We start from the raw sequence: 23523 nt of genomic DNA, 5'->3' as shown, positions 1-23523 counted from the left end.
TGTTTCCCTCTCTCTCTGCCCCGCCCCCACTCTGTCTCACTCTCAAAAATGAACATTAAAGAAAATTAAAGATAAATAAAGTAAAACACCTAGTTGGCTCTCTCCAAAATCCCACAAGCACCAGAAAATTTGATAATTTGGATCTATTTAAGAATCCAGTGGAAACTTTTGGAAACAGGATGAAATGACCATAATGTGCATCTGTCGAGTGAAGCTGGCCTGGTTCTGATGGCCTTGTGGGAAAACCTTCCTGCCTCCCTCCATAGAGACCCTCCCGGGCTTCCAGAGCACCGTGGATGGGGTTTTAAGAATTATTCAGCTGAGAGCAACTGCGGCCTAGGGAAGACACTCAGAAAGGAGGCAAAGTACTACCTTGGATCCTAACTCTAAGTTGAGGTGGGTTTTTTTTTTTTTTAATTTTTTTTTTTTAACGTTTATTTATTTTTGAGACAGAGAGAGAGACAGAACATGAACGGGGGAGGGGCAGAGAGAGGGAGACACAGAATCCGAAACAGGCTCCAGGCTCCGAGCTGTCAGCACAGAGCCCAACGCGGGGCTCCAACTCACGGACCGCGAGATCATGACCTGAGCCGAAGTCGGACGCTTAACCGACTGAACCACCCAGGTGCCCCGAGGTGTTTTTTTTTTAAGTGTCCCCCACCACATGACTCTTAAGAGTCGCAATCTGGCAAGGCATCATATCTGACTGCAGCTTCCTGAGGATGTCACTCCCTCCCCCAAATGCTCGTGACACTCACCAGTGGAGAGGATCCCCTCCTACCTCTGCCACCGGCTTCCCCTCGGCTCCCTCCAACCGAGCCAGAGGGGGCTTCCAACAAGCCTACGGACACATCTAGGACCCAGAACCCACCTGATGAACCAAATACAGTCCCTTTGGGTCTGGCAGCACATGCCAGCCAAGTCCCAAACCAGTTTATTAGTTTAACCAAAAGGTAAACAGATGATGGAGCTGTAGAAAGACAAGCATGCGAGCAGCTGAAAGCATCACCCGGCTATCCACCGGGAAACAAATTTAAGACATTTCGAGTGGCATTAAATAAATGAGGCTATGTTTTATCTACTTGGAGTTTCCATCGTCTTTAAAAAAGGAAAAAAAATATATATATATATTTTTTTACATTGCAGTATATAAATCTAGACTCTACATATACAGTACAATACATAGGGCGAGCACACGGCACAACACGTATGTCTTCATAGCCGCACCCTAAACTAGGCCAACAGTTCTGTATTTTGTGACCTTCGAACCCAGAAATTCAGGCTGAGGCTACATGTTCTCCAGTCTCCATGATGTCTAGCACCCCGGCCGTCTCTCCTCCAAGCACAGAAGCGCAAATCGGACGAGCCTTGCAAACAGAACAAAGTGCTTTTCGACTGGTTGAAACCGAGGCGCTCTTTATCATGCACAGTCTGCTCTCCTCGAAAGACCTAAGGGAAATTTGAGGCCTTCCCAGCTCATTCTTTGGTCCACTGCCACGAATCTCTAAACTTTCCCTGGTGTTTCTTGCAGATTTCATATGGCTATTTACATAACATAAATCTCACATAACCTTTGGGAGCTGTCTTTACAGGATTAGGACAAAGGGAAAAAAAAGCTCCATTTTACAATCTATGCTTTATATCTGGGTTTGTTCTTTTTATTTTTAGAATAAAAACTGGAATTTTGAGAATTTTTTCTTAAAAAGGACATTCTGAAAGTGCTTCTTACACATGTTGATATCGCACATATGGCTTTTTGGTTCAAACCCCCAGCACAGCTCAGATTTGGAAGGGAGAGGGTGATGGTGTTACTAGAGACAAAAATGTCACTTAACAGTAACACTGTGATAGCAAGTGTGGGGACCTGAAAAAAAAAAATGTTATTGATTCCATCTGGAAGAATGTACCTCATTAAGAAATGATTCAGATCATATACGTAGTCCCATTTCTTTCCCCATGACTAGGCACAGTAATGCTATAAAAGTTAGTGAGTAAAACAGGACACTGCTATCAGCAGGGAACATCTTCTGAGGGGCTATTAACAGAGCAGTCGCTGTTCTGAAATCTTTCACAGGCTCAAAATGATCAAATATAGTCAATCGCAGTAGGAATTTCTACACCTGAGGAATAAATTGCACGTAATATAGAGGTACTACAATCCAGATGGCAAAAGACTCCAGACATATAGTGTTACATGCAAAAGAAGGCAATCAGAAATGGCAATGAAGAAGTGGCATTCCGAGACAGGTAAGAGTCCAAACGAGTCCCCAACCTCTTGTGCTTTCTTTTCTGGCTGGTAAGTTACCAAAGAGCATGGCTACTTGTACAGTAACGACTGTGATATGTTCTTGAGCAGAGGGAACGGACACACGAGGCAGTTGCCAGAAACCAAAATGGGCTTGCGTTGGCTCCAGAGGTGTCACGGGGGCTGGACCAGTGGGTCCGATGGGCCTCCGATGCTCCTCTCGCCCTCCCTGGGGTCGCAGAAAGCGGCAGATGCGGGCAGAGGTCAAAAGCCACTGGCTCATCCAAACCCTTTCCAAAGTGGCCTTTCATTCAGCCGTGGCAGTTCCGGCCTCTGCAGATCTCTTCTGGTGGCACTTGATGGAGAAAGTCATTCTCTCCCTTATAGAAACAGTTTGGACTTCTTATAATACTGGCACAAAGGACACTCTGTATTCCTAGGATTGATTCCATTTACATGGAAGGTATGACACTAGGTTTTCAGTTCTTTCTATTTCCCTGTAAAAAGTGACCTCAACTTCCCAGGCCATTGTGCAAATTCATTTTTCCATAGTCCAGAATATCCCTAAGTCCCATATATATACATATATATATACATATATATATGCATATATATGTATATATATATGTATATATATGCATATATATGTATATATATGTATATATATATACACACATACATACCAAATATGTGTACATATATATTTATTTATAAAAGTGGATAATTTTGCATTTCAGTCTCAAATAGGTCAAAGAGAATCAGTGAAACATTCATCCTTTTCATGTCAAACTCATCTCCGATTTCCCCCACGATGCCTGTCATAGTGCCTTCCACACCAGAGGTACTCAATAAATAGCTGTGGACTTCACCAATGATCCTCTAACACTGGATGGTCGTTGCAATCACCACGGCCTGTTCTCAGCCCCGCTCTGCCTTTGGCGAGCAAGGGGCCATTGGTCCCTCCCTTCAGAGGGTGATTTTGCTGTGCCTATTGCTCCAGCAGCCCCGTTTAGCTGTCCTGGGCAATGTCAAGCTGGTCCGGCTACGCAATTTCACTTGTTCTTCCATGGAGTTCTTTTTGCGTAAAATGAAGTCAAAGTTCACTTGGCTGTTCATGGCATAAAAGACATTGGCTGAGTCTGGGATCACCAGTTCTAAAGGAGAGAAGGAGAGAGAAGGCAGTCAGCTGGTGTAGGTCAGCCCAAGCACTGACAGTGGCAGGGGGGAAATTTTGTCTGGCCACAAAGCAAGGACCATTGGTCCTTTGTCCTTGGAATGTGAACTGAACCAAACAATGACAACCACCCCCAAAATCAGTTCCAACCACTCCTCAATCCCAATTTTAAATTGAACTAAATGCTCAAATGCAGAATATTTTAGCTAGAAAAAAGTGCAGTAGAAAACAAAGGTGAAGAGACATTAAAACAAAGGGAAAGACACTCCCAGGATCACAGCTAGTCAACAGCAGAACTGGGCTAGAACCCAGGTATCCTTCCTCCCATCGTCCATTTTCTACTCCAGCATGCAACTTTTCTGAGACTGAGAGAATCCAATGACACGGGGGAGAAAAAAAAAATCTACAGCATTTTCCAGAACCTTCTACTTGGAATATTGAAATATTTTTTGAAGTAATCCCAAATCAAACCATCTGAATACTAAACAGCATCTATATAAGATAGAGTACATCTGTAAATATTTAAACTGTTGTCTACTTCAATGATTCCCAAACAGACAGCTGCCATTTCTGAACAGGGACTATTCCAAGTATCATATGAAATTATCAAGCAAAGTTACTTTAATTCATTTATATTTTTATTTATTTTTATTTTTTTGTTTAAACAATTTTTTTTAATGTTTATTTATTTTTGAGAGACAGAGAGACAAAGACAGAGTGTGAGCCAGGGAGGGGCAGAGAGAGAGGGAGACACAGGATCCGAAGCAGGCTCCAGGCTCTGAGCTGTCAGCACAGAGCCCGATGCGGGGCTCAAACTCACAAACCGCGAGATCATACCTGACCGGAAGTCAGATGCTTCACCGACTGAGCCACCCAGGCGACCCAAATTCATTTATATTTTTAGAAGAAGATATATACTATTTAGCACTCAGGGGTAATGGGTATCTAAAAAAACAAACGGGAATAAAAGAGGTAAAATGGGCAATAGTGTTGGGGAGGCCATCACCAGAGGCATCTGATTGCAGAATGGATGCAGTCAAGCTTATGTTAACTTCAAACACCGAAATTTTATAGAGAGACCGACGCAATCAGGTTCTAAATGACTCTAGTACATTTTGCACAAATGTCCCCATATTCCCGGGTCAGTAATAATTCACCTCACAACTACGGATCACTTAGCATACCTCCAAAGTACTTTAGGGCACATATTTCTTGTTACCCTCATAACTGTCCTGTGACATATGAAGAATTCGTAGGGTACTGCCTCCTTTTCACTAATTAAGGACCAAGGCCCGAGGAGGTCAAGCAGCCCCCCGAAGACCACCCAAGTGGTGGACAAAACTGGGCCCAGGATTCCTGGTTCTTCAAACCAACTGGTCTCACCTTAGCCTTGGTTCGTGGGCAACATGGTAAAACTCAAGAGATCACCTTGTAGGCTTAGAATTTTAACTGTAACCACAATAAAAGATATAATTGACAAGGGTTTGCCCCACAACTTAGGGGTCCGCTGAATGACTGAGAAAACTCCCAAGAGGTAATTGAAAAAGAATTTTCTCAGAGGCTATATACTTCATCTCTAGGAAAAAGTACTACTCTAATTTCAGCCACTCTTCTCGGGGCCCAAGATACAGCCTGGAGGATTTGCTGGTCAAATGGAGCATGAACAGCTGCTCCCTTCTCATATTCCCAACTTTTAAAATTCTTCTTTTCACTATACTTGGGGAACAAATGTGAATTGGGGGCACCTTGGTGGCTCAGTCGGTTGAGCATCCGACTTTGGTTCAGGTCACGTTGCCATGGTTTCTGAAATCGAGCCGCGCATCAGGATCTGTGCTGACAGCTCGGAGCCTGGAGCCGTCTTGGGATTCTGTCTCCCTCTCTCTCTGCCCCTCCCCCATTCATGCTCTCTCTCTCTCTCTCTCTCAAAAATAAATAAACATTAAAAAAAATGTGTGAATTGGTTAGTGTTGGGTCTGCCAGTAGATAGGGTTAATTTCAGTCAATAACCACACTTGGAAAGAGACTTCTTATGACTGAGTTTCTACGATGTGACAGAGTACAGACAACTTACCTACCAGCTTGTTGTCTCCTCTCAACAAATACAACCCCAATTCAAACTGGCAAATAGATACATTCAGGGTAAGTATTTGCCCCCAGTTTTCCTAAAAGGAATTTCTGCCAACAATGGGTTCCTAGACATACTGAAGTATTTCACAGATCACCAGTTCTTTGCCTCAGTAAGTGTGAGATAAAGAGCCTTCAGATTCTGGAGTTAGAAGCTTTTGCTACTTGAATGTCAATCATGAATAAAGATAAACTGAAAGAGGGGCACCTGGGTGGCTCAGTTCCAACACCCGCTCTGGTCACAACCATGCGGTTCATGAGTTTGAGCTCCACATCTGGCTCTGTGCTGACCGCTGAGAGCCTGGCGCCTGCTTCAGATTCTGTGTCTCCCTCTCTCTCTGCCCATCCCCCACTTGTGCTCTCTCTCTCTCTCTCTCTCTCTCTCTCTCTCTCTCTAAAAAAGCATCAAAAATCTTTTAATAAAAAAAGATTAAAAGATAAACTGAAAGATAAACCTATAAGCCTCCCATGCATGATTAACTGAAATGAGAAATTATTCCAAGGACCGCTACATTATAGGTTCATATACAACTTAAACACACATTATCGGGTAAAGGAGGTGCGTGACCATCTCAAAGGGGCCAGTAGGCCCCACCGCCCCTCACCTTCTGACACAAGGAGAGACCTCTTCCAAGAAGAATGCTTGATAAAAAGTTTATAGAGCATGCAGCGGCACCTGGGTGGCTCACTTGTTAACATTTCAGCTCAGGTCATAATCTCATGGTTCGTGAGTTCAAGCCTCGTGTCAGGCTCCGCACTAACAGCATGGAGTCTCATGAGAATTCTCTCTCTCCCCCTCTCTGCCCCTCCCCCCTTCTCTCTCTCAAAATAAATAAGTAAACTTAAAAAAAAAAGTTTATAGAGAATGGGCATGAGAATGCACAGCAAAACTGTAGGCAAAACAGGGTTGTTGCGGGGGCAGCTTGAGATGCTTCATTCTACAAGTGAGGTGACATCAGGGTTCCCCACACAATTAAAAACCCCTATTTGATTCCATTAAAAAACCCCACCGAATTCATTCTCTGACTTCTACACGGGTAACCGGCCACGAGAAGCGACGTGTGCCCACCTTTGTCCTCCGAGATGACCTGTACCAGCTCGTACTCCTCCGCTGGGTCCGAGTCCAGGTTGTGCTTCAGCATCGCCCTCTGGATCACAGCGGGGGTTTTATCCTGGCTCGTCAACTGAAAAGACAATGGATGGGTTTCTAAGTATTCGGCTTCATGAGAGCCCTCTTGACCCTCTTATTCTTGCTGCCTTGTGTCTTCCTGGGAGTAATGGCCCAGTGGGATGAGAACAGGACCAGGAGCCAGAAGCCCTGGGTTCTAGTTCTGGCTCCACCCTTAGTAGCCAAATGATGATGGGCCACTTACTCTCGCCATCACCTACTCCCTCAGTCAAGTGTCTTCCCTTAGTAAAACAGAACATGTTCCTTGCCTATCTCGTCCACACTGGTTGAGGTTACAGTGGGGGGCAGGGTGGAATAGGAGGGTACTGTGCAAAACACATAGCATTTTTGGTTCTGGGCTAAAATCATCCTTACCTGTTGAGCTACTGCTATGGAACCAGGTCACAACCTGGAGGTTACAAATGACCACAGTTCTGCACAAGGATCATTTCAAAACGCACAAGAGACTCCATGACCCAGCAATTTCACATGATCTCACATGATCTCCCAGATCACTCCACGATCTCAGCAATCTAGGTATTGACCAGGAGAAATGAAAACCTATGTCTACAAAAGGACTTCTACACAAGTGTTCATAGCAGATTCACACCCGTAATAGCCCCCAGCTGGAATCAATCTGAACCGCCCTTGACAGGAGAGAACAGGGGAATGGACAGAGAGATTATAGTATATTTCTGCTAGAACACAACTTAGCAGTTATAAACTAAGAACTGACACATGCAACAATGTGGATGAATCTCAAAAGCATCATGTTGCGCAAAAAAACCCCAAACAAACAAAAAGCAAAAATAAAAAACTAGACACAAAAGATTACGTGGTACAGGAGACAATTCTTTGAAAAACAGGCAAAACTAATCTATGGCTTTAGAAAATTAACAATAACGAACCTTAACCTTCACTAGGGTTAAGGAGGGGAACTGATTGGAAGGGACACAAGGGAATTTTGGTGGGGGGATGAAAAATGTTCTTTATTTAGATTTGGGGTGATGGTTATACAGATACAGGTAACTATTAAAACCCAAAGAACTGAACACTTAAGATCTGTGTATGTAATTGCATGTAAATTAGACTTCAATAAAAATCAGCTCCTAGGTGTTCAAAAATAATAAATCTACCATTTTTTTAAGCCCAAGTAAAGCTTCTCCTCACCCCCAATTCTGACTTTCTCCCCTTTATCTCTGCACTTCAGCCAACTATTGGCAGGGTGCTTGGCGCAAGAGGAAAAGAGGTCTCTGACTTTTGTAACACCCCTTGAGTGATTTCTTTACATCAGAAAGAATGCACACACACACACACACACACACACACACACACCACACAAATTATTGTTACTTAAAAATAAAAGCTGTTCTCACCAGGAGGTAAGAGGAGAGACAGCCAGTCAATCAATCAACCAATCAATTTAAAAAAATAAAAGAAGAAGAAGACAACTGATTTCCTCCAGGAAACTGTCTCTGAGAACTTGGAGATGGAAGGGCCTAGATGTCTCCCTCTGGTCCTGAAACAGCAGCTGGTACTTGTGATTCAATAAACAACACGCATTACAATGGGGTCCTTGTAAGCGACAAAGACCCTGTTCATTTGTCTATTACCAAAACATCCGGCATACTCCTTTACAAGGGAGAAATAGATGCACACAAAATTCTAAAAGCGGAAATATGTATTTTGATAGCCTAAAAAAAAATACTCCCACAGTTGGATCGAACTGGACCAGAAGCATGAAGTTAAAGAGAAAGGATCCCACTTTAACTGGGGGGGTGGGGGGGGGGGTGGGAGAGTGGCGGATGTGGGGCTAAGGTGATTAACGTTGGGTTAAGTTGTCAACTTTAAACCTACCTAAGGAGAGAGCCAGGCTATCCTTATTTTCTTGACCTTAAACTTCCCCAAGTGTGTCCAGATGAGGATGGGATATGGCCAAGAGCTTTCCATGAGTGTTTATTACTCTGTCCCATCCAATGTACTGAGTGGAGTGAAGGGTCACAATCAGTATCAAGAGCTCAGTCATGCAGCCTTTGGTTGACATACTGAACCAGCCCTGTCCAGTAGATCTACATAATCTAGCAGACATATTAAAAAAAGTTTTTCAAAAGGGAAATTAATTTTAATAACATATTTTATTTAATCCCTCACATCCAAAGTATGATTTCAGTATATAATCCATACAAAAATTACTAATGAGAAATTCTTTCTTTTGTACTAAATCTTCAAAATCTGGTATATATTTTACACTCACAGTACATCTCCATTTGGACTATTCCCATTTTAAATGCTCAATCGCCACATGTGGCTTGTGTACTGAATGGCACAGTATTGAATGACACTAGCGTGTCACCTTCATGTACCTTAAATAGAGAATGCAAAGAATTCCCTGTGCCTCTTCCCTGAGGTTAGCTTCCAGTACCACAGGTTCGTTTGGACTATTTTTGAAAGAAAAGACTCCTGCAGCATGTAATCTTTTGTGTCTGGTTTCTTTAACGCAATGTGGCATTTTAGAGATCCATCCACGTGGTTGCATGTGTGCCACTTCTTAGCTTTTACTTCAGAGTCACTGCAGAGTTTCGAGGGGGGACTTCTCTGTCAGCATGTGTAAGAGAAGCCATGTGAAGAAGCCACACTGAAAATACGATAATAACACTGATGGCATGGCTTCTCGGTGGTTCTTTCACCATTCTCTCTCCCACTTGAGTTCTGTCTCTTCCTGCCCTCACTCCCTGTGTGACCCTGTCCACCCCGTGGGCTGGACAACTCCCAGAACCAGCCTGGCACCAGCCCAGGTTTCTGCCCATCTTCTAGACAATGTCAGCTGGATGTCCTACTGACCCCTCCAGTGTAAGCATTCCCCAAACCCTCCTCCTCCTCCAGTAGCTTGCATCTCACTTGGTAGGACCACCAACCACCAAGCTGCCTGGACAGCCTTTAGTTTTCCCTCTTCCTCATCCCCTCCAATGGTAACCCAAAGCTGATGACTAAACTAATGGATTCTACAATTCTACCTCATAAAAATCTTTCAAAAATCCACATGGTCTCCAGCCACATGACTGTCATTCAAGCCCTCATCATCTTCTACATGGAATATGACAGCAGCTTCCTAACTCACTTCCTCACCTCCCACTACCCCCCACCAGAGCACTGTCTCCACAATGTCAGCTACTTTTCCAGTGAACAAATCTGATTGCTACTTCAAAGCCTTCAATGAGATGCTACTGCCTGTAGGACACAAACTCCCTCATGAGGGCTGGAGGCCCTTTACAACCTGGTCTGACCTCTATTAGAGAATATGGTAGATGTTGAACACTGCTTTATGATCTCCCTTTTGATCATAAGGTCCTCAAAGACAGAAACACCTCACTCGTCTCCCCATCCACAAAGCCTGGCCCCGTGACAAGCACACATCCAACGTTCAAGAAACCTTTTGTTGATTCTATGACTGCTTTAGGAAAGTTTTTCTTTGGAATGTTAGAAGACAGCATACAGGTCATGTTCAGAGCTGAGCTCATGAGCACTCCGTGTGCCCCCCAAGAAGGCAGGTGATAAAGACGGGAGATGGGACCCACTGCAAATGACAGCCTGCTCTTTAGTGCATGAAGTGGCCTATAAACGAAGAAGTCACTTCCGGGAAATACACACCCAAGGTCATTACCAGGAGACACCTGTATGTATTCCAAAAGCCTGCCATTAATTCAAGACAGTTTTGAGAGTGTGTCAGAAACACGATTTTTACAAGAGGCTCAAAAAGGTCCATCTCATTTAATTTACAAACAGAGTTCCTTGTGGACTCAAACTGTATTTCCAGCTTGATCTTTCACTTTACTAAGTTTGATTCCACATGACTAAAGGAGAAAGATTTGCCACCACGGAGCACACGGCTGAGAATGCATGGGAATTCATTATAAATCCAGGCAAGTGGTTCCATGGGAAGACTTCCTAGAAGGCATGCAGGAGTGGCATCTTCCCTGGGATACAGTCATTCAGTTGTCCAAATTGACAGTTTTGAAAAAAGTGACACTGACCGGGATAAGTTTTAGCAATTTTTAAGATGTAAAAATTGTATTTTATGGCCACTGCTGATATGTAGATTTTTATGTAAATATATTACTGGTGCATACGCAGGGAGTAATACCATGGTACATACTCATTTTGGGCAGATGCCTACATGATGCTAATATTGTACACACTTAGGGGTGTCGGTCCGAGGGCCTTACCATGATGCTCTTGTACATGTTGCCATTGTTGTCCTCTATACTGATGCGGATTATGCAGGTGTCTTCGTTCTGTTGGTTGTAAATGGGAGGCAGCACTGTCGAGGTAATGGATGTCACAGAGACGGAGCGCTTGTGGATTTTGGGGTTGTTGTTGCAGGATGGAGGGGAGGAGAGGGGGTTTATTAAGGACGACATCCCTGAGGAAGTTGTGTCCATGGAATGGATAGAGGAACATGATGAGGAAGACTCAGAGAGCTGGAAGAGTAAACACACCCCAGAAGAACACAGATTAGAACCTTGGCCAATGGCGCGCTTCACAATTTTCAAAGCAGAGGTAGATGCTGAGATGAATAAACTTCAATGACTTCCTCCACAACATCTCACAGCACACACACACACATCTTGTCACTGGGGTAAGTATCCTGTTGGCAGATGCCTATCAGTGACTCAGTACTTGCCCTCTACATCCAGGTGAGGATGGATGCAAGGCAGTTCTCAAAATTCCCATTTGCAGCTGCTTTTAAGGAAGTGACCAGCAGATGGCAGCAAATACCAGAAACTAGAGGCAACGTGGCCTCCAGGAGGAAGTCTGAAGCTTAACAAGGGCTGGAGGAAAGCCTTACTTACCAAGGGCTTATCCAGTCCCATTGCCCTGAGTGGGAATGCTGCTTAACACGCCCACCACGATCTGTTTTCTATCACAGATTTTGTAGCAGGAGAGAAAGGTCTATACTTGTCGAAGTTTCTAAGATAAGGACCACAGATTCTACAGCTCTGCGTGGGACATTAGGCCCCTGGAGATCACCGGGCCCCAATCGCTTTCTGCTGTGAGGAACCTTGATCCAGAGAGAAAAGTACTGGCAGCACCATCATGACATACTCCCCAGTTACCTGACTCCCAAGACCAGGTTCACACGGCAAGCACATAGCCAAGGCCCAGTCTAAAGCTGATGAAAACGTGGTAAATGAACACAGTATACCACTACCTTGGTGATGTTTAGCACTGTGATGTGATGAGTTTGCATATATCTTATCTCACGTGGCTCTCCCAACTATCTTGTGAACAAAATGCAGAGCAGTATAAAGATAAGGGAAAAAAGATTCAGAGAAATAGAGCGACTTTCTCAAGGGAACACCGCCTATGAGAAGCTCCATTACTTTCTACTTTTCTACTTTCTACTTTTAAGGAATGAGGTGCTTTTCCAATTAACTACAGTTACCATAAACTATGCAAGACTAATTACCAAAGAAACAGGATGCCCAAATTCATTAGGTTGTGTTAAAAAACAAACAAACAAAAAAAACCACCCAAATTGAATCACTTTAAATATCAATTATTGTGGAAAATTACAAATAATTTCTCAGAATGAGTTAAGCTAAATTGTTATGTATATTATATAACAAATATTTCAGAAGTCATTTAAAAAATAAGTAACCTACTTATGTCTTTTATACCTGTCTACTTTTCCAAGGAAAAAGCATACAGAAACTTAGCATTCTGATTATCTAGCTTCCAAGTAAAATGGGGTTTATCCTATTTTATTTCCTAAGGACTTCGTCTTCCTATAGCATAACTTTACATTAAATTCTACTATATGATTGGTTTCATTAGAGCCAGCAAGCTGATTTGACAACTCGGATATGTAGAAGTCTAACTGTGCTCTATAATATGGTTTAGTAACATTTTTTTGTCTATTTTCCCAAGTGAATCAACTTTGTGACTCAGTGTGAGGGCGAACTGATGGTGCATAATTTCAACAGCATCACTTTGCTTGAAGGTGCACCACACACAGTAGCCAAGAGGGTCCACTGTCCAGTTACTAGTTCAATTTTTTCACCTCCCTTTTCCTCTGTATGAATCCCCTTTCTTTCTGTTAGATTTTCCATAATTTTAATGACACTTAGGATTAAGATAAAGCTTTGAAGACGCCTGAGTTGCAGAAGCTCTAAACGGACCACCTGATGACTCCCCCTAAGGTCTTACTGAGAATTTGCTATGAGGAGCAAGTGTGAAAATAAATGTTTAGAAACCATGATTGGGGGATGAAGTGACAGGAACACTAAGTACACTTCACTGAACAGAGCAATCTCATAGAGCGCCACTGTGGAAGGCACGCGGGACACCTGAGGCTCAGGATCCAGAGTAGGGAGAGGCTGTGGAGGTCATCCAGGACCCGCTATGCAGGGAGCGGGGGCACCAAGGCCTTTCCAGGTGACATTCAAGGATACTACAGCCCAGCGTGTGCGTGCATCCAAGGCAATGATTCAGCTTTAAACCAACAGAAATTCGTGCCTCTGAGGACGGTTCACCTGAAGAATAAAAATTCCTGACTTGTGCAAGAAATTAAAGCACCCGTGTGATAAGAGAGGAGGCAAGGGGTGTGCAAATGATACACACTTGGGCTGGCTACTGTGTAGTTTTAAGAGGGATGATCCGGACCTTTGCACATGTCCAGTGCACCAACAGGCATAAAGGTGATTCCACCCCCTTCCTGGACAGCGTGTGATATACCTCTATTGTCACTTGTATGATGTCCACCATCAGAAAGTGGGGCCACAAAGAATTAGAACCTGTCTAAAGGTGAAGAATGATACTTCACTCCAGATTTTGACAACTTCAAAGCTGCATCTCAAGCCATGGAGAATGATTACATCTCCGGTTTCAAAAATACGCATGGGAAAATGGAGAACAGACTCAAAGGTGTTTGCAGAGCTTTTCCTTCAATATCCGGAGGATGTGCCTCTGGATTTCAACATCAAAAGGTAAGATCCAGCTGGGGCAGCACCTGAGACATCTCAGCCTGATGAGTCCCTGAGTAGGATGTCCGTCCTAGATCGGCCACATTGTGACAAGGTCACTTGAGGGTTCCTCTACTGCTGTTGTTGTTGACAACACAATGTGAAACTGCACACTGATCCCCTTATAGAATGGCAGAAAAAAACAAAATGGGGGAATTCTTACCAACACTCTACCTCACTTGCTTATGCTTAAGCTAAGGGGCTAACAGTTGCTTACACAGCAAGTCTGGCTGGCCAAAAATCTCCCCCAAATGGTGCAAATGCTAGCCACATCACAGTTGATGTTTCTAATTCAAGCTTCTTCACCAACAGATTAAAGCAGATGTGTACAGAAGATTAAGACAAATCTTGTTGTTGTTGTTGCTATTTTTATTTCTTTATGAAGCCATGGAAAATGGAAACTCTATGGGAATTCTTTTATCACCTCTCAAAATATACAATGGTAGACTGTATACTTGCTACCAATTCCTTACGCCCCTCTGAATCCATGTCCTTTGTTTGCCCTGTGACTCCACACTTCCTCCCATTAGAAGGAGTCCCCTGCCTCACTTATTTATGTGAGATTTGGCCACATGATTTGCTTTGGGCAATAAAATGTTGGTATTATGACCAAAGTAAAGGCTTGATACATACCTATGGGGCTGGACTTGCTCTCTTGCTCATTTGTCTTAGCTTACTAACACTATGCCCCGGACAGCCTCATTATGCCAAGAAGAATGAGAGGAGCAGACCTGGACCAAACCCATGACCTAGGGCCAAGCCCAATGCATGTCAGCCAACCAGCAGATACATGACAGAGAATAAACGGCTGTTGTTTTAAGTACTGAGTTTTGGAGTGGTTTGCTATGTAACATTATTGCGGTAAAAGCATGGCAAAGACAAAGTATGACACCAAGAGACAAGGCTGATACATCTCTGTCTCTTGACTTTGCGCTCCTTCTAAGAAAATCCTCTGAGTCCTAAATAAAGTATACCTCATGTTACAGGCCACAGTCCTTCAGTCACCTTTGGATCCAAGACAATGTTTCAAAGGCCAGATGAATACACCAATATGCTCACTATTTTTGGACCAGTTTCTATGAGAAATGGGTCCCTAGATTGAACTCTACTTTGACAGCTCCTATAAACATGAATTTCAAACTACTGTACAGTGATACACTTAAAAACAGACATTCTCGTGTGGCAACCACTAAACTACGTCAGGTGTCTACAGTAGGACTTATGGGAAAGGAATGAGGGAATACCTTTTTTTGAGGCTCATCCGGTGTGTCCATGGGGGTGATAGAGCCCTCCTCGGCCTCTGAGTGGTTTGACTCGCAGGACGACACGCTGACAGAGTCCATGCTTTCACCAGAGCTCCCACTGGCAGTGGACTTGGGCTGCTCTTTGGTGGGAGTGCTACTGGTAATCATGTCCGACCCCAGAAATAGTCTGCAGAACACATAAGGCCAGGCAGTTGTTTACAAATATGGAATCCATGATTTAGCAATAGTTTGTGCTAATTAACCCCTTGATTGTTTTGCCAATCTTGCATGCCCTGGCATGACTGGAAAACATTTCCTATAAAGTGTCTAATAGATCACAGTAAACATCTCATCTGAATAGGTCATTTCCAACCTCAAAGAACACACAGATTGCTTAGCTGAATGAGAGGCTATATTAATCTGAGGTCTTTCACTTTGCCAAAGAAGACATCCAGATGGCCAACAGACACATGAAAAGATGCCCGATGTCACTCCTCATCAGGGAAATACAAATCAAAACCACACCGAAATACCACCTCACACCAGTCAGAGTGGCTAAAATGAACAAATCAGGAGACTGTAGATGCTGGCGAGGATGTGGAGAAACAGGAACCCTCGTGCACTGTTGGTGGGAATGCAAACTGGTGCAGCTGCTCTGGAAAACAGTGAGGAAGTTCCTCAAAAAATTAAAAATAGGTCTACCCTATGACCCAGCACTGCTAGGAATTTACCCAAGGGATACAAGACTGCTGATGCATAGGGGCACTTGTACCACAATGTTTATAGCAGCACTTTCAACAATAGCCAAATTATGGAAAGAGCCTAAATGTCCATCAACTGATGAATGAATAAAAACTCTTTTTAAAGTTGAGCTTGCAATACAGTAAGGAAAATCCCTACAGGCCATAAATGAAAAGGGAACTGAAAACCAGAAGTATGTGAGCTAACTCTGCAGCTGCTCTGGGTGGGGAGTGGGAGGTACCAATCTGGGGGAGCTAGGGACACGGGTTTTAACACACATACAGACCCAAAGATGAGGGCCTCTGTTTATATAAGGTGGGGAGTTGAAATTGAAATCCCTTATAGAGCCAAGACCTTCAAAGAGCTATACCCTTAGTAAAAAGACGGGCAAGACCTGCAAAGAGCTATACCCTTAGTAAAAAGACGGGCTAGAAAAAGGTCTTCCTACTGGCACGGGAAGACAACAAGGAAGCTTATCTGTCTTGGCCTGAGCTTGGGTGAAAGAAAAATGTCTCCCCTAAAATCATGTGTTATCTTGGCCAGCACCTCACTCAACTTTGCTACCTATGCTATACTTTGATACCTATACTTCTGTGCAAATCAGAATTAAAAAACATTTCTGGAGGAATACACCTTCAACCCAGGATGTAGAGGATTTTCTGATAAAGATGAGCTCATAATACAACATTACAAAAACATACAAGGAAATATCCCACCCAAAGGGAGTCAACAAACATTAGACTCTTGAGAACTTCAGATACAAGAACTGACAGAAAGAAACTAATAATTTATTCATTCATTTGACAAATGTTTGAGTGTCTACCACAGACCAGGCTATAAAATAAATATGTTTATAATACTACAGACATAAGAAAAAAGGTTGAAAACAGGAGAGAAGAACAGGACATCCTGACAAATGAACAGGAAGACAATTTGAAAAAAAAATTCGCTTCTAGACTAAAAAATTCAGTGATTTAAAATAAAAACTCGGTGGAAGGATTAAAAAACTGTTTAAGAGAAGCACTGAAAACAAGATGACAGATCTGAAGAAAATTTTAAGGAATCAGCATCAAAATATAAAGACATGGAAAATAAGAAAGGTTAAAAGATGGAGACTGGAATAAGAAATGTTGACGTGTGTAAGAAGAATTCCAAGAGAAGACAATGAAGAGAATGGAAGAGTGACCTTATCTGAAGAGATGGTGGGTGAGAAGATTCCAGAACTAATGAACTGCATGAATGGTGGGTGAGAAGATTCCAGAACTAATGAACTGCATGAATCTTTAGATCCAGGAACTACGTCTTGAATAGAATAAATAAGACTCAATCCTCACTTAAACTGTCTAATGGTATATCAAAGACAAAAGAAGTTCTTAAAAGCAATGGCGGGGGGTGGGGAGGGGATGGGCATAATACAAAGGAATGGTAAATAGAGAGCAGACATCTCAAAAGCAAACGGCAGAAGTGAGAAGACCTGGAATACTGTCTTCAAAGTGCTGAGTGAAAATAACGGTCGCCCTTAAATTCCATACCCAGCTAACAGAATTCTGAGAGTGAGCACAAAATAAAGACTTTCTCAGACAAAGACGGAGAGGGTTCACATTAACAGACAACATGAAAAAGAGTAAAAGGAGGGAAGGGTAAGACGCAAGAAGGAAAGGCATGTAAAGAAACTAGCAAATGCAGCCAAGCCCAACAAGCACTGACTGGACAAAATAACAAGAGTAGAACCACTGAGCCTGATTTTTCATTAAATACTTCAGGAATTATAAGCTCAAATTCCAAGACCTGAAGCATGTCTTTGTTCAGTCTCATCTCTGACCCACCACCTCTTGCCCCATTTTCCATGTCACTTCCTTTCTTGGACCTCCAAGCCTTACTGGGGCTCCAGGGGAAAGCACTAAACTCTGACCACAATTTTCAGGGGAAAAAGCAATGCCACTGTCGTACACCCCCGTGATTACGAGGTAGACCTTTGAAGGCTGTAGACTAGTGGTCCGCAGCCCGTCATCTGAGAATCTAGCTTTGAACGACACTGTTCAAAGACTAAAGGTTCTTCCATTTGCGCAATTCCATGAGGTCATTTCTGCTTTACAAAGGGTAACTCTAGCTCGATACTAGGCATCTCTGACCTTCAGATCAAGCACACCTTCCCTTATGGCTTCAAAATTCTTTCCAACCTCTTTGGAAAATGGATCATTAAATGTGGGGAGAGCAAAGAGTACATTTTCCACATTTTAAAAAATGCTAAGATCATGAAATATTTTGGAAATCGATGGCATAGAATCACCCTTATATGTACAAGAAATACGAAGGGTGACCATGTGGCCTGTTTTATTCATGATAAATGTTCAAACTCAGATACCGAAGGTTTTAACTCAAGCATCTTGGCAAGATTTCACCAAGGAGAGAATGTACTCCGTGTCTACCACACTTCATGCACGACACTGCACCCTCACAGTCCTCTTACATGAAACTTTAGATTTTCATGAAAATATCTCTGCAGAGTTTGTGCATGTGTCAGACTTGGTGCAAAGAGAGGACCCAGGGGTGCTAGAGCACCCGGCACAATAAATATGGATAGCTGGGTTGGAGAGAAGTAGTGGGAAGCAGTTATATCAAAATGCATCTACAGTGGCTACTGCCTGAGGACAGGGAAGGAAAAGCAAGGGGGTAAAGGCATTAGCACTTAGGGCTACCTGGGGTGCCTGGGTGGCTCAGTCAGTTAAGTGTCTGACATCAGCTCAGGTCATGATCTCACGGTTCGTGAGTTCAAGCCCTGCATCGGGCTCTCTGCTGTCTACATGGAGCCTGCTTCAGATCCTCTGTCCCCCTCTCTCTCTGCCTCTCCTCTGTTCATTATCTCTCTGTGTGTCTCAACATAAATGAATGAACTTCCAAAACAGAAAATAAAAAAAGGACTAGATGTACCTGTGCAGACCTCTGACTGCCATAGCAGGTCCAGAAATTTCCAATTATTTCTCATGCAGAAGACCATCAAGATGCCTGGCACCCCTGGCCTCACCTCCTGAGGAGTCTGATTCCCTGTGTAGGTGTCCACCTTACCAACTGACAAGGCTTGGTCAGGTCCTCGGGTTACCTCACAAGAGAGTTCATTCTCCTCCAGGATTGCAGCCATGAAAAGATAGCAAGACGCTATGGAAACTCTACAGGGGACAACCCAACCCACGAGCTCAGAAATCTAGTGTTCAGGAGGGCCAGGGGAGGCATGTGGACAGAGGTTTGGCAAGATATCAAGACTACCTTCAAAATGCTTTCAATAAAATCACATGTCCCAGTGTAATCTTCAGATGTCACCTGATATCAGGTGGAAGCCTGAGCAGCTTCATTAGTGGGAGATCATGCCACCCACACCAGTAAGCACCTGCACATGTTAATTGGAAACATGACAATACCCAAGTTCATGTGCCATCCTTGCCTCCATGTCTCACTGGGGATCACTGAGGTAGGTGGATAGACAGTGCTGGGAAGTAGCAAAAACCCACAGAAACAGTCAGAATCCTGACCAAAAAAAAAAAAAAAAAAAAAAAAAAAGACTAAAAAAGACAGTAACAGAAAGTTGTTTCATGAAAAAATAACGGTGGCTCTCCAGGTACCCTTTGAGAGCGAGGCAGTGCTTGAGAAGCGTTACAACCCCACCAGTCATGCACCAACCCACTGAGATGAACATTACTATTCTGGTCTCACAAATGATGACACAGAAGTTCACACAACAGATAAGAGGTGGAAAGTTGGGATCTGTCAGGTCAGCATGGCTCCCAGGCCACCCTGCCACCAAAAAAAAAAACCCCAAAAAACTGTCCAATATGCCCTAGTCGTTGTTCTTGCTCGTCCCTGGCAATGCGGACTGTGACACCCAGGGGATCAGACACAGGTATAGGTCTTCAAAGGCAAGAGCAAATTTATTAATCAAATGACAACCCTTGTTTCCTGGCACTGACCTCTTTGGCTTTCGTTTGATTCGTTAGCCTGACGTCTCTCGGAGTCTAACGTCTGAGAGATCAACTTGGTGACACAGACTAGATCCTCTATGGCTCTTCTGTAAAAATGGCTACCATCAAAGCACGGGGGCTAATTAAACTAACAGTTTCTCATTCTTTCCTCCCACCCTCCGCACCCTTTCCCTCTGCCTTGTCCTTCTTCCCTCATCTTCTTCCTCCTCCACTTTTTACCTCCTGCCCCATCTTTCCTTCCTCTCTTCCTTCACGAAGTATTTTTCCCATGGGCAGTATAGTAAAAAGGTATCTTGGCTCTATGGCCAAATCTTGAGTTTGAATCCAGATCTTCCAATAACTAACACACTATTTACCCCGTCTGTGCCTTACTTTCCTGGTCTATAAAGTTGGCATAACAATAGGACCTACCACCTAGGTTATTTTGTGGGTTGGATGAAAAACACGTGTATTGTCCTTAAAACAGTGTTGGCCCATGGCTCAGTTTATTCATTCAATAAATATTTATTAATTATCTACTATGTGCCAGGCACCATTCTAGGTTCCAGGGAGACAGCAAGGAGCAGAAACCAGACATATGTGCCTGCCTTCGTGGACTCTGCATTGGAGATAATCAACAGACACATACAGCAAACAGTATGTCACATGGAGGTAAAGGCAGTGGAGAAATTCAAAGCAGGTGAAGGTGACAGAGTGTGCCACGGGAGGTAAGGCAGATGGGGCATGGTATTAAGTAAGGTGGTTGGCAGAAGGCTGAGAAGGTGATGTTTCAGCAAGCATCTGAAGGGAGTGAGTGAGTGAGTCATTTGGCTATTTGGGGAGCAGTGTTCTGAGCAGAAGAAACGGCACGCCTAGCGTGTTCAGGGAGGTGTGGGTGGCTGGAAAGCAGAGGAGAGTGAGCAGAAAAGGATGAGGACAGACAGTTAAGGGACAGGCAGGGCTGGGATGACACGGCAGTCCCTGAAGGGTCGTAAGGGCCACTGTAAGGACGCCTGATTTTCCTCAAAGGGAGACAGGAGTTATGAACTTGGCTATGGAGTGCCTCCTGCATGCGTGGCACTGAGCTGGGCAAATAGCCACGAGTGTGATGGACAAGGGTCCCGCTCTCCAGCGGCTTACGTTCCGCCACAGGAAGCAGCCAGTGTGACCGAGAGTGATGGGGGAAGGCAGCGGCATCAGAGAGGGCTCTCTCTCAGGAGCAAACGCTGTTGCCCATAACTGAAGGGACCAGCCACAAAGAACGAGCACGCCAGGCCACCGGAACATCTGGTGCAAAGGCCCTGAAGCAAGAACGAGCCTGGTGTGGTTGGCAGATGGCTAGAAGCTGGGCGTGGCTGGTTCTCAGCGAACAAGGGGGCAGGTCGGATGAGAGGAAGGTGGTCAAGAAGGTTGGGGGAAGATCATGAGAGTCCTCCTAAGCCACAATAAGGAGTCTGGGTGCTATCTTACAATAAAAGCATCAGAGGTTTTTAAGCAAGGAAGCGGTATAATCTGGTGTGTGTTTTATGCGAATACCAGACTATTTGGTGGAGAATGGACTGTTGAGGCAAGGCTGGGGCCAGAAGCCAGTAAGGATGTTATGGGAGTGGTCCAGGTAGGAGATGATGGTCATCCATACCAGAGAGAACAGTGGAGAAGAAGGAATCGATTTAGAACATGTACTGGGTTCACTACAGAAAGATTAACAGGTGAGTGAACTGCTCTTCACTTCCGCCCTGGCTCAGGGCTGCGGTACAAAACATCCTGTCCCTTCTCTGATGAGACCCTCTGGGACCTGCGGGTGACACTCACAGGCTGAGCCTCTTCACCATGCTCTTCCGAGGCTTGGGAGAGGTGGCACTGGCGTCAGCAGCCGCTTCGATCTCGCAGGACAGGGCGTAGCTGGGGAAGAAGAAGGGAGCTTGTGAGGTCAGAGCCTGAGAACTGACGAAGTGACGAAGTGCACACGGTCTGCCCGTTTTGTTTTAGAGGAAGTCTCTGACCGTTCAAGGTAAAGATACACACCATGTTGTTCCCCCACCAATCTCAGAGGGTGTGGACTTCATGGCCAAGTTTTAAAAATTTATATGTGTGCTTCCTCCCCTCACCCCCACCCTGGCCTATGGACCAAGGCTGTTTAGGGCCGCATGCCTCGGAGAGGGACTGTGTGCTCTGGCAGCATTGAAGGCTGACTCCACTGCTTCCTGATCATTCTCATCCCGCTACTAAGCCAGGGGGAGAATTACTTCTTGTCTGGTACCCTCCCTTCATCACTTCATGTGTGTGTGTGTGTGTGCACGTGCTCAACTCTTTGTCTAAGAGAAATGAAAGAAGAGACTTTTGTAAACTATTTAATCTTTAACGAACAGAGGCAGTTATATTATTGGTAAAGATATGTTAAATATGGTTTTTAAGTGCTGAAACAGCCTAAATTAAAAACGCTCCAAATTCGGACATCTATGTGCCAGGCAGATGTACATAACTTCCATAAGCACAAGAGGAATTTATATATGACTTGAAATGTCTTTTATGAAAGCTTGTAACTCTAAATAGATGTACTTGGTTCTGGGTAGGTGAGGAAGGGTCAGTGTGGTAAATAGTAGCTCAGTAAGTCATTAATTATGTGTACTTTTTTTAAACCTAAGGATGCATCCAGGTATTTGCTCATACGCAGGTATTCGTCGATAAAGGAATTTTTCAAATATTAGCTTAAGCTCTAGAGGTGGTTATAAATCTGACAGAAAAAATAGGATATGTTTAGCAAGATTATTCTAACCACTAAAAAGTCAATTATTACAATTAACAAAAAGTTAATTGTTAGAGCTGATATTGTGGGCCTAGACTTTCCGATCCAGACCACCAGCCATGATATGTACGTCCCCTATGTGAGAAGGACGTACACATAGAGAGAAAATTAACTCATACAAACTGATCATCAGAGCAGAAATGTAAAGAGAGGCAGTAACTGCTTTATTTTCTACATGGCAAAGAAAAAAAATCTTCACCAACCAATGAGCACTGAATCATAGGTTTTAATGTAACAGGGATTACAAAGGACCTCAAATAATCTATTTTCCAAATGAGGGAACTGAGGCATACAGAGGTTATGTGATTTGCCCAACCACTATACAACCACCTGATGGGTCTAGGTTGGAGAGTCAAGAAGACTGGAGTTTAAATCCAAACTCCATCACTGACTAGTTGAGTTATTCTCTGAATCTCAATGTCCTCATTGGCCAAATACTTATTTTGCTTTCAGTTTTGCTCTCCCTGATGGTAAACTTTCAAGGATATCTCCCAGTCTACAGCAGGGGTCAGCAAATATTTTCTGTAAAGGACCAGACAGTAAGTGTTTTAGGCTTTGCGGGCTATACGGTCTCTCTCCCACCTAATTAGCTGCCTTTAAAGCATGAAAGCAACCATAAATAAGATGTCAATGAATGGGCTGTATTCCAATAAAACTTTATTTACGAATACTAAAACTTAGACGTCAAACAATTGTCCATGTTACAATCTTCCCCTTTTTTTGAACTATTTAAAAATGTAAAAACATGTGGTGTGCCAGATATGACCTGTAGATTCCAATCTGCTAGACTACAGGGTAAAGACTAACACCCTTGCTGGGCCAACAGTCAAAGCACTGGAGTTAATGTCCTTTTCCATGCGTATCAACCAAGACTTTGAAAACTGTCCCTTGTGTCCCAGCCAACAGAATTCTCACTGTTCTTCCAAATGCCAACCATGTCAGGCCACCAAGCCTTTGCTCATGTTCTTCCCTCTGTACCGAATTTTCTTTCCCACTTCTCCTGGTGAAATCTTACCTTTTCCTTCACATCCTAGCCCGAATATTTA

At 43.7% G+C, this 23523-nt stretch overlaps 1 protein-coding gene across 3 annotated transcripts in view; it reads right to left on the bottom strand.

Annotated features, from left to right (window-relative positions):
• Positions 1 to 875: 875 nt before the first annotated feature.
• The window catches only part of RGL1 (ral guanine nucleotide dissociation stimulator like 1), a 255922-nt gene continuing 233274 nt past the window's right edge, over positions 876 to 23523 (bottom strand). For all 3 annotated transcript variants that reach the window (XM_015073307.3, XM_053209243.1, XM_015073308.3), the window contains 5 exons: positions 21484 to 21573; positions 14978 to 15164; positions 10935 to 11189; positions 6613 to 6727; positions 876 to 3399 (listed from right to left, as the gene is read on the bottom strand). In XM_015073307.3, the coding sequence (XP_014928793.2) occupies positions 3212 to 3399; positions 6613 to 6727; positions 10935 to 11189; positions 14978 to 15164; positions 21484 to 21573 (835 nt within the window). In that variant the 3' untranslated portion in view covers positions 876 to 3211. The remainder of the gene's footprint in view (positions 3400 to 6612; positions 6728 to 10934; positions 11190 to 14977; positions 15165 to 21483; positions 21574 to 23523) is intronic.

Source organism: Acinonyx jubatus, chromosome E4, assembly GCF_027475565.1.
Source record: "Acinonyx jubatus isolate Ajub_Pintada_27869175 chromosome E4, VMU_Ajub_asm_v1.0, whole genome shotgun sequence".
NCBI lineage: Eukaryota > Metazoa > Chordata > Mammalia > Carnivora > Felidae > Acinonyx > Acinonyx jubatus.
The sequence above is the reverse complement of the archived record's forward strand: the minus strand, read 5'-3'. Positions and strand labels throughout refer to the sequence as shown.